Raw genomic sequence first — 11,819 nt, 5'->3', positions numbered from 1 at the left:
AGAAGGTGACGACTATTTCGGGTGCACCCAATTTACCACAATCTCTACGGATCATAGGAAAAGGCGGTTGAGGCGGTGATGGAGGTCATGGTCTTCTCTTAGTCGTAAAGTCAATTTTTCAGTCCCCGTCACCTAAAAGAGACAAAAAAATCTTTTCCAGTCTTATTCAATTTTTATCCGTGTATTCTTGACTTATTATTCCATCTGATTCTCTGTTCATCTATTTATATCATGTTTCAATTGCTTTTTAAATAAAAAAAAAAAATATAATTACTGTAATATATAATAAGAAAAGGGGTTAAACTAAGATTACAACAAAGTTTTGGGGGTGTAATAATATATTTGAGATTGGAAATCACGTTCCAACTTCCAACTTCCAAGCTCCAAAACCAACCCAGACGAGAGAGAGAGAGAGAGAGAGAGAGATTAGTGAGAGAATGGGAGGTGGAAGCGTAGCGTCAGGATCCAGAATTTTGATGTCGAAGTTTGTACGGAATCGATTCTCCGATCTTCAGTCCGCCGCCATGTGGGGCGTCGCCGCCGGGACCGGCGCGATCTGGCTCGTTCAGGTTTCCCTTTCTGCACGCTTTCTTTCATTATTTTCTCTCACTGAAATATCGATATCCTTTTCCGTTAATTGAGAATTTTATTTATTTATTTGTTTGTGTAATTTTTTGTTTTCCCAATGCTAACTTCATCAGGCTTGAACGAAATTAGAGTTGAAATTCGGAAATGAGTCAAATTTTGGTGCATTATTTTACGAAAAAGAAAACGTAAGAAGAATTCTAGTCACAAAGGATATGATTGGTTTGAGTGTTACCCACATCTATCAATTGACGGGAATAATATTAATAAGATGTGTGATAGACTTTTAATCAGATTTCTGTGAACATCATCGGAGTACAGAGTTTTGATTAAACCTCAATAGTGTTTGTATGTTAAATACTAATTAGGCGAGCATGTAAAAAAAAATAAAAGTTAGCTGGTTGAGGATTTCCATTACATTAAAAATGAGCCTTTATTAGGCAATGGATTAACTCTAGAAAATACCAAATTAACAAGGGGTCTATTATTGCTTCAGGAGCACGCAAGTAAACAAAAATAAATGAACTTCAAGGAGTATTGTTGACCGCAACTTGAAGTATTTTAGAACCCTTTTGTATGAATTTGTATGGGCTATGTGATTTTTCACACTTTCTTCTTAGGTGTCTGGGTTTGTTATAGCTCAAAAAGATATGATGTCTTTGGTCCTTTGGACAAACTCAACAAAACTTACTGTACACGTGTTTCGTTTTCATAATCCTATTTATGCTTTATGACAAGTTGAGAACCAGCGTATAGATTGTCAGTTAGTATATAGAATTTCAGTGGCGGATTTGCTATATTAATCTTCTGTTTTATTATTCTCTGTTTCCAACACAGCCCTTTGATTGGTTGAAGAAAACAATTTTGGAGAAACCCAAGACTGAAGTACAGTAATTCCCAAGTTAGGAAATCCATCAAAGTTTCAACGAGTGAAATCTCGTTTGTTTTGTAAAAAAATAAAGATGACTTCTAAATTGAAGAATAACTCAGAAACATTGTTGTTTTGTTATGCAAATGAAATTTCTTTGAGTTCAGTTCAGCTCATATGAAGAGCACTATAATTCTTATGTGGTTTTATAAAAGTGGTATTTGCATCTTATGTCACAAATTGGCAATCCAATTGCAAATAAGTCACATGCAAAAAATTTAGAAAGTTTTAGAGGAAGATAGAGTGATTTTTAATGAGGTATTGTAAAAATTCAGAAGACATTGAGTAACAAATAAAAAGATTAAATGATGAGAATGAGTAATTTGAAATTTGCACATGTGACACGAATGTAAATACGTGACACAAATGCAATTTTGACAACTTTGTGACACAAATGCAAAAACCCGACGAATTTGTGACATTGACGCAAATTTCCCAAATCCCCTTTTTCCTTTTTTTTCTTCTTCCCATTTCTTACATCAATTTTAAAAGCCGAGAACTGAGATACTCTTTCAACGCCCGTATTAAAACTAAATTATTACATTTGAAATGGAACGTTTCTTTTTAAAGTGATGAACTGAAAACAAAATTTGAAAAGATTAATCTTATTGAATGCAAACATCGCGCAGCGCCTGTAGCTCAGTGGATAGAGCGTCTGTTTCCTAAGCAGAAGGTCGTAGGTTCGACCCCTACCTGGCGCGTTCAATTATGTTCAACTTTTTAATTAAAAGGAAATGATGGCATAAATACTTGGTGTTTTTATCTGAGAAAATGGCAGCATAAATGTTTATGTCCTTATTACGTTTGTATTGAAGTCAAGTCTTTTAGTATTCCCAATTAATAAACAAAAAAATTAATATTAATTAATGTCCATATCAGTAATTAATGTCCAAAAAAGTATGTTTGTATAGAAACACGACACTTTTTTATTACTATATCTAAAATTCAAAATCAAATTCTACTAAACCATATAGTAGAAAAGTAAAGGATCTCAAACGTAGTCGTATAAAAGTAATCTACTTTATTTTTAGTTCTTTTATTTTAAGTTTAAGATTAGAAAACATGAAAAAGAAATTATGTTTTTCATTATTATTATTATTATTATTATTATTATTATTGTTGTTGTTGTTGTTGTTGTTGTTGTTGTTGTTGTTGTGTATTATGTATGTTTGAAATTGAAATTTATTAATAATATGTATTGAGTAGACATATTTTGAGATATATATATCTAATTTTATATACACGTATTTATATATATGCATATTTATATAATACGTATATTGGGTAGACATATTTTGAGATATACATCTAAGTTTATTAATTGTAAAATATATGTATGCATACATGTATATATTTTTAATATATTCTGCAACATTATTTTCGTTTGATTTTCCACCGGCATGCCAGTTTTTCATGGAAAACGGCATTTAAAAACGGCATATCAATCTTTTTCACATTTTTCCGTTCGATTTTCTGTAAATAAGAAGGTTCGAAAAGGCATCGAAAACGGCATTTCGAACCATGGTCAAAAGTACTTCTAAACCTAGATATTTGTTGCATATTTACTCTATCTAATATCAAGACTTAACGAGATGACATGCAAGATTAGACGAATTCTTATATGCGGTTTCCTTATTTTCTCTTAATATTTTTTAATCAATGTAGAGATTAATTTGAAACAAATCACATCCCATTCCTACACACATTCAGTCAATTTATTCTCTCTGTATCTTTTTCCTCTTTTTTATAAAAGAGAAATATGTCTCTCTCTAAAGCGTAGATCACCATCTTTGCATCTGACTTCACAAAGTGGATGAACGACTTCAAATCAAAAGCCCATGATAAGAAGAGGCGTAGAGTAATGGGAAATGGTCTCAAGTAGTAGTGGTTTTGATACTTTGGACCAAAATATGCACAAGTATGTTTTTTGACAATTTTAGTAATATGTCTAATGTATAATATCCATTTTACCCTTATTTTTTTTTTTTTACATTTTTTCTTTTTTTTCCTTCTATTTCTTTTTTTTTTTCTGTTTTTTTTTCTTTCCTCTCTATATTCTTTCCATCTCTTCTCATCCCTCAGCCTCCTCTCCTCTCCTTCTCTTTTTTTAAAAATCATTTTCTCTTTATGAGGTTTCTATATACTTATATTGGATGACTTTTTTTTTTTTTAACTCGTATCAATCATACGTCTACAATTTTATATTATTGTAGACATAATTACAATTTTAAAAATGTGTACACATAAAATTGTAGACATACATGTCTACAAATTTAAGATCAAAATATTACTGAATATTTTAAAAAATAATAATAATTGTAGACGTTTATGTCTACAAGTTCGATAATTATAGACATGTTTTCTATAAATATAGACATGTATGTCTACAATTTGTATAATTATAGACATGTCTACAATTATCGATATTCATATTAGAAATTTGTAGACATATATATCTACAATTATCGCAATTGTAGATATACATATCCACAATTATCGAAATTGTAGATAGAAAATAGTACCAGTATTACTTCTCACAGAAGCCCGTACCATTATCAGGTCATATTTAGATCACAAAATGTATTTCCTTGGTTGATACCACTTTACCTGATTCAACATATAATGATGACATCTTACTAACTTTACTCCCCTACTTGTACTCTTAGCTCGTAAATTTTCTAATCGTTATGCTTGATTTCCATATAGAATATTCAAAGTTAAGATATAGAGATACTATCACTCATGAATGTTAAATTTCCATCGCATAAAAAATATTCAAAGTTCAGGCCTTTGAAACAAACACACTCACCCATTTCAACATAGTAGTGATCTCAATGCTCTAAATTATTATTTTGAAATTACAATCCACACGTGACATAGATTTCTGGCAATTGGATCTCTTTAAGGATCTGACTATACTATGGAGACCATTTCAAGGTTCATCTCACATACATAATATTACTAAGACCAACTACCGTATAAATAACAAGAGCTTATCCACATCATTTGAAAATACCAATGATCATAATCAAATACTAACGACACATCGACATTCACCAAGAACTTCAATACCTCTCCATCTCAAACTAAGTTAAATAGATTGGAGTGGGATCGATATCGTTTGTGGCACTATGCGGATGAATAGAACGTATATCATCCAGACCTAGAACTGCATCAGCTTGTTCATGAGTCAACACAATTTGCAAAAAAAAAAAAAAAAAAAAAAAATCATACAAAGAAAAACAACTCTCAACACTTCCCACTAAAGAAAAAATATAAGGTTTTGGTCTTTACCAATAACCTTGACATATATCAAACTCTAAATCACGAGATAGAAAAGCCAAAACAAACGCTCAATCATAGGGAAGGGAAAACAAGAAAGGATGAAACTCACAGAATCAATTCTTGCAATTTTGTGGAGAGTAAATCAACGAAGAACTTGCTCTCTGAATGTCTTCCCTACATCAATCAAGACATAGCTTCAACCGCCATCGCCACTTCGCCAATAATCGAAAGGCTTGGGTCTGGAAAATCATTACCTGAGGACTCTCGCGACGAAGGTCTCCACTGCGATTTCACGTGCCTTTTCTACTCTCTCCTCCGCCACCGACTCTCCGAGGAGCATGTGAAAGCGATCGTCCACGAGGCGGTTCTGATCGAGAAGGAATTCGTCTGTGACGCGCTTCCGTGTGCCCTAGTCGGAAGGAACACCGATCTGATGTCGCAGTACATCGAGTTCGTCGCCGATCGGCTCATCCTCGCCCTTGGCTGCACTAAGGCGTACAACGCCCAAAGAGAAAATTGGGGAAAAAACGCAACAAAAAATTGGGGAAAAAATAAGTGTGATTTTGGTTTTGTGCGTGTGTTTGAGGATGAGAGTGAGAGAGAATGAAAGACTGGAATCAGAGAAAATGGATGGTGGGAAAGAAAAGAAAAATAAAAGGGTAAAAACGAACTTTTACATTGGACATACTATTAAAAGTGTCTAAAAACATGCTTGTGCATATTTTGATCCAAAACATTAAAATAGTTACTAGATCCGGCCATTTCCCTAGAGTAATAGCCTCTACTTAAGTGAATATGAGAATGATGTAACCATTATTTTTGAAATCATGATTCATGAAGTAGACATTTTTATGGGTGAGGGAGATATTTGATTTAATTGGATTGAAGTAACATTACATTCATCCAAATCTCTAATCTTCTTCGGCAGTAAAATACCCGCCGCAATGGTTATACCTAAAATAATTTCCAAGTAAATTTACAACATGATAGTAATACGTATATAGATCTTGTAGTACAAACTGTACCATCAAGTGACTGGTTTTTCTAGCGTTACTTTTTTAAAATTTAATTATCTTTACTCTAAAGCGTTTTAAATTATTATTTGGTCCCCTTCGACTATGACAATAATTAATATGCACTTTCCGTAATATTAGACCCCCAATCATGAAAGGACGTAGCCTAATGTATGATAATCAATATGGTGTTTGACAAGCCTTCCGCATTGATTAAAGACTTGGTATCTAAATCCCCTAAAAAAAAGTAACTTTATTTCATTCACAATCAGCGATAAACAATAATAATGTTATAGAAGAAAGTCATGACATACATACAAAAACTCTGCGGCCATTACAAAAGGCTTTCCTGAGGCCTTACGTCAAATAATAATAAATACAAGAACCACCATACTTTGATTACAAAAATCACAACAATAATTTTTTTTTTTTTTTTTTTTTTTGCTTTTTCCGGTATCACACACTTCTCCGGCTAACTTCCAGCAAAATGACATTTTTTTTTATACAGCGGCAAATACAAGTCACGAGGCACGACCCGAAAAGAAAAGAAAAAAATTAAAAAATTATAAATAAAAAAACAAGCAGTCTCTTCAACAAAAGCATAAACAAGAGGACGGGGCATTCCGTGGGAACGCCCGCCGGAGCGTGACGTAGCCATTCCTGTAGTGCTCCATGTAAAGGCACAACTGCCTTATGGCCTCCCTTTTCTCTTCCCCTCTCTCCGATATCACATCTCTTTGTCTCTCCATCTCTTTCTCTAACTCCGCAATTCTCGATCCTAGTTTCTCCGCATTCACACACGCCTCTCTCGCCTCGTCGACCAATCTCAACCGTTCATTCTCGAGTCCGTGCAGCTCTTCACCCAACTGTCCGATCTTCCCCTCTCTAGAAGCCAACTCCGCAACGAGTTCCGCGACTCTCGATCCCAGACCGTCTCTCTCGGCTCTCAGAGAATCGACGCTCTCTTTCAGAGTCCCGATCAGCTCACAGCTCTCGGCCGCTTCTTTCCTCAGATGGGTGATCTCTAAGCCGAGCCTAGACTCCATTTCGGACCTCTCGGCTCTGATCATCCTTATCTCGTCCTCGAAGCAACGGCCTTGATTCTCGAGCTCCCTCACGTGCTCGACCAAGCGAACCCGCTCGTCGACGAGCTTCGATATCTCGGCCTTGACCTGCGCTTTCTCGGGGAATATCTTCATTTCCGCGTCAGACACGGCTATCTTCAGGTCCATGATCTCCCGGTCCCGGCCCGACAAGCTTCCCTTGAGCCTCGAGACCCGCTCCTGGAGCTTCGAGACCTCTCTCCTCTCCGCGTTGAGCTTGGCCTTCGATGCGATCACGTCCTTCAATCCCGACTCGAGCTGGTCCTGAAGGTGGCGGATCTTCTCCTTGTTCCTCTCGAGCTCGTACCTCAGGCTCGCGATCTCGTTCTCCGAAACCCTGAGCTTCCCCTTCGAGATCCTCAGCTCTTCAACGAGCCCTCGATCCGCGCTCTCCTCCGAGTTTTCGGCTCCTCCGAGTTCGTACTTCTGAAGCGAATCGTACAGCCTCGAAACCTCCTCCTCCGAGTTTCGCAGCTTCTCTCTAGCGATCGTGAGCTCTCGCTCGTACGACGACGACGACCCACCGTCCACGCTATCCTCGTTTCGAACGCTGACGAGCTTCTCTTTCACGTCTCGCAGCTCGATCTCCAACTCCACGACTTTTCGGTGCAGGGCTGGGTCGGATCCGTTCCCGTTTCCGGACACGACAGAGTAGTTATTCACCGAGTCGTCGTCGTCGGACTCGGCCCGATCGGACTCCGTGAGCGTCGACGATTCGTCGTCCGCTTTCTGGTACATGTCGGAGCCGCTTACACCGCCGTTGGAGCCGAGGAAGAAGTCGAATCCGGCGGCTCGGGTGCCCGATTTCCGGCGGCCGAGCTTCTGCTGCTCCGGCGACGGCGATGGTGACAGAGAAGGCCAAACGGAGGGGAGATCAGAGCCGCTATCAGAGACGGTCGAGCCCTGCGATTGGAGGTCAGAGGGAATGTTTTTCCTCAGCTCACCGGTGACGTGATCGTACCGCTCCGCAAGAGACCTGTACATCCTGTAAAACTCCTCCACGTGGGACACCAATTCCGGTCTCTTCTGGTAATACATCTCGGCTTTCTTCGCGAACGAATCGCCTTCCTCGTCGATCAGTTTCAGCATCCGTTTCACGCTCTTGTCCATCTCTGCAGCCAAGTAGCGTTTCGTCATTTTCTTGCTCACAACATTCGGCATAGTTTCTTTTATGATAAATGTAAAAAGTGCATAAAGGTTTGTAGATCTGAATGTGTCCAACACCAAAGGAAGAGAGCCCTAGATTAGGGGATAAAGAATGGAGGAGGGTAAAAAATACAATCCATCCATGAGAAAAATCCTACACGTTACAATATTAACCTATAGTGCTCTATAATTGCCATTATTGTAGGGGAAAAATAAAGGGGGGAACTGTTTAGTTTGAAATAGTATTGCTCTAATTGCGCAAAGAAAGGGTATACGATGAATAAGTTATTTATCCTATAAGTTAATTATTACGGTTTAATTAATTAAAGAGAAAGAAATATCACCTTCAAGGTTCTCTGAGAGCCATCTGGAGTTCTTGGGACTAACATGACTATCCCACCACCAGGAATGGGACTTCCTTGATTCCATTCTTTTCATATACTTACCAGAAGAATGCATCTGAAACAAGAACAAAATTAAATAAAAATATATATTTATTATCTATAACCTCTAGGATAACATGCTCATAATTTTCATATTTGGGCTTCTGGGAATCTCTCTGAAAGTTTTAATAGTCTGCATGTAAGGATGAACTTAAAAAGCTCATTATAGGCAGTTGGAACTTGAAGACATAGATATCATGTGTACTTTGTCATTAAAGAGACAAATTCAATGGCCTATGACCCATGATACACTGGACCATATACACATTACAACCCAAAGATTATAATTGATCAAACTATACTATATTATTTTATTAATTATTAGTGTGTTATTTTATTTTTAGAAATTGCCATTGATAAGATAAGACCATCAGAAATCTTGGGACTACAAAAAGCTTGAACAGAATAACCAACGTCTTTATCTCAACTCAGCGTTTTTCTTACCAAGGAAGTTGCCATTATTGAATTATTGATGTTATGGTTGAAATTCAGAGCTGAAATTAAAAGATCGTCCAAAAAAGCTTTAACACCCAGCTACTCTGCAGCTAGATTACAATAAAACACCAAACCAAACAACTCATCAGATAAAAAGAGAAAGTAGAAAAAAAAAAAGTACACGTTTTCGCAGCAACAGTTATTTCTCAATTTATTTCAAACAAAATTCACATTAAATGACAAAACCACTGTATTACATGTCTGACATGCATGCACCAACCGATTAGATTACGACAAAGATAGGAGAGACATTAAAAAAAATTAAAATAATATTATACTTGGGAAAAAAGTTAACTCGTTTTTACAAGGTAGCGTCACTAATCGAAAGAATCCAATAGCCATTGGGCCTAAAGAATTTCTATAGCCCAAATGCTGACATTCCGGTGGCGCGTGGCTCACGCGCGGATTTATTTTTTGTTTTCTATGATTGAAAGTTAACTAATATTAATGAACTAAATCGCCGCGGGAATTGATTAGACAATATATTACAGACTGTCCAAATTATAGCTCTTGCTTCCAGCTATTTCTCTAGCTACCTTCCGTTTCTAATTTCTATAAATTAATTTTATTATCAGTATGAAAATATACCAGTTGTGTTGTGTCATGTGTGAGCTCTTACATTTATCATTTTATCTAATGTTCTAAAGTAAACTAAGATTATCACAGAAATTAACGATGATTTTATTTGAAGAAGAAAAAAATAATAATTATTTATGATCTGATCATATTTTCAATAATGACAATATCTGAATCTCATTAGTTCATGGGAAAAAAAAGGTACAGGAGTGATATCTCAAATCTCAATTCTCAATCAACGAATATATCTCGTGGAAGTCGAAATGAAAGGGGAAAAAAACATAAATAAACTTGCCGATTTGCAATCCATAAACACGAAGAACAAAAGCGAAATCTGAAAAATGATAACAATCGAAAAAGATAGCTTTCATATCAGTACTTGAGAGAGAGAGACTTACAGATTAAAGAAAGAGTGAGAGATCCGAGTGAGAGATCGGAGTGAGAGAAGAACAGAGCTTCAATGGAAATATGGCGGAGCCAGAGAGAGAGAGAGAGAGAGAGAGAGAGAGAGAGAGAGAGAGGAATTGTTGAGAAAGCTACGCTCCAAACTAGTTCAAAAAAAAAGTAGAGGGGAAAAACAAAAGACAAATTGCTTTTCATTTACAATTTTCGGGCCATATATTCAATTCAACACAAGAATAATTCAAATTAAAGTCAATGATCCATCTATTCTAAACTAGAAAATAAATTAAAATAAAATCTTCCTCGTATTAAATTATTGGATTTTTTTTTTCTTCTAGGATTTTTCTTTAAAAAATTATTATATATATGGAAAGGCAATAACTAGTCCATATCTGTCCTGTACACCTTATAATATGTTTATCACATTACATGTCGGTCCTTTTTTTTTTTTAATATTACACGCCGGTTCTTTTAGATACATCAAAATCCTAATTTACTTTGCTGCTATCTTTTCTATAGTTGGATATTTCTCCTCGTCAAATTTATTGTTCCTGATTTATGTTTTTGAAGTTGTATAATATACTAATGTTTGTAAAAAAAAAATGGTAGTTAAATTACAATTGATTTTAACATTTTGAAGAAATAATTTTCTATTCAATAAGCCAATTGCCATCTGAATATAATAAGATTATAACTTAATTAAGATGAGTTAATTTTACATAGAGTTTTCCTTATTATTAAATATTAAGTTTTAATGTTTTATTCTACTTTAATAACCATTGAGCTTAATTACACAGTCAAAATTGATAATCCATAACACCAATTTACATTCTCAAACCCTAGTCACTGCGCTCTCTGTTTTTTTAAAAAAATCAAGTCTTGTGCTTTCAATCTTCGATATTATCGCCTCTCTCTGAAATACGGAAACTTCGATGGTCTCAATCAATGGAGAACTTTGGACCTAGGAGAAGATACTTTTTATTTTTATTCTCTTCTTCATGTTTTTCTTTTTATTTGATTATGTTTCAATAATCGAGACTTATTAGATTTGTACCGTCCGATCTTTAATCGAAATGATTTTGAATATTTCTTCAGATGTGAATATCAGATCCAAGATATGATTTTTTTTTTTTTTTGCATGGATCTTAGCTGGGTAAGAGTCATAAACCGCAATATGCAATAGACAAAGGCCGGAGTTTCCGCATGTTATTTTGCGTAGACGAATAACCCACATGTTATTTTGTTGTATGTATGATTGTTTGTGGTACACTTTTCATTTTTTTTTTGTAGAAGTTTTTAAATTTTATTTGCGTTATTTTTCTAATTTAAGTTGTTGGCTTTTATCAATAAAAAAAAAAAAAAAAAAAAAAAAAAAAAAAAAAAAAAAAAAAAAAAAAACTATTGAGCTTGATTAAAAGCTAAATTCTCTTTTCAAATGTTATAGCCTTTCTCGCTCATCCACTTCGGCCAACCTTGCGTGTTCACTCTCCTTAGTGTCGTGGCAAAGAAAAGGCCAGCCTTTGCCGATCCTGTCATAATGAGTGACTTCGAGCATCAACAAACAAACTAAAAGAGCCATAAAATAAAGTAGGACAATTCGCGATGATTCTCACCTAGTATATGTACAATAAATGGTTACTTTTATAGCTCTCACTAATGATAATACGAGTATATAATTATTTTCAATCTCAAGGCTTATTAGATATCATATCATCATGAATACTTTAGAACAAATGACAAGAAATAACATTGGTACTTCAACATAAAATTATTTGGTTGTACATATACTCGAATGTGTTTTTGTGGTGGGTTGTCCTCATGTGTTAAGATATCTACAAACTTT

General features: G+C 35.4%; 1 protein-coding gene, 1 long non-coding RNA gene and 1 other non-coding gene across 5 annotated transcripts; 1 reads left to right on the top strand and 2 right to left on the bottom strand.

The window, feature by feature from the left end:
- The first annotated feature begins 2,141 nt into the window (after nt 1–2,141).
- On the top strand, nt 2,142–2,214 carry TRNAR-CCU (transfer RNA arginine (anticodon CCU)). The gene has a single exon. It is a non-coding gene; the product is annotated as a tRNA-Arg (tRNA).
- A 2,042-nt stretch (nt 2,215–4,256) lies between these two features.
- On the bottom strand, nt 4,257–5,437 carry LOC149376144 (uncharacterized). Its single transcript, XR_016295423.1, has 3 exons — nt 5,053–5,437; nt 4,908–4,972; nt 4,257–4,682 (listed from the first exon to the last, which is right to left on the bottom strand). It is a non-coding gene; the product is annotated as an uncharacterized LOC149376144 (long non-coding RNA).
- A 612-nt stretch (nt 5,438–6,049) lies between these two features.
- On the bottom strand, nt 6,050–10,159 carry LOC149376143 (protein NETWORKED 4A-like). Of its 3 annotated transcripts, none has more exons than XM_089606652.1 (4): nt 9,973–10,159; nt 8,948–9,048; nt 8,405–8,519; nt 6,050–8,026 (listed from the first exon to the last, which is right to left on the bottom strand). In XM_089606652.1, the coding sequence occupies exons 2-4, from the start codon at nt 8,960–8,962 to the stop codon at nt 6,402–6,404; spliced, it is 1,755 nt and encodes a 584-aa protein (XP_089462778.1). In that variant the 5' UTR covers nt 8,963–9,048; nt 9,973–10,159; the 3' UTR covers nt 6,050–6,401. The 3 variants fall into 3 exon arrangements, with proteins under 3 accessions (XP_089462778.1, XP_089462779.1, XP_089462780.1); XM_089606653.1 differs by having other exon boundaries at nt 8,948–9,042; XM_089606654.1 differs by lacking the exon at nt 8,948–9,048.
- Between the last annotated feature and the right edge of the window lie 1,660 nt (nt 10,160–11,819).

This window comes from Urtica dioica, unplaced genomic scaffold (assembly GCF_054948205.1).
Source record: "Urtica dioica subsp. dioica isolate 48M unplaced genomic scaffold, U.dioica_male_clone48M_v1_H2 Urtica_dioica_male_H2_contig_70, whole genome shotgun sequence".
NCBI classification, from domain to species: domain Eukaryota; kingdom Viridiplantae; phylum Streptophyta; class Magnoliopsida; order Rosales; family Urticaceae; genus Urtica; species Urtica dioica.
The sequence above is the reverse complement of the archived record's forward strand: the minus strand, read 5'-3'. Positions and strand labels throughout refer to the sequence as shown.

Excerpts from the sequence above, each read along its gene's own strand:
- LOC149376143 (XM_089606652.1), bottom strand. Across the intron at positions 8,027-8,404 it reads GCTCTCAGAGAACCTTGAAG|AGATGGACAAGAGCGTGAAA; the intron begins GTGATATTTCTT and ends ACTTGGCTGCAG.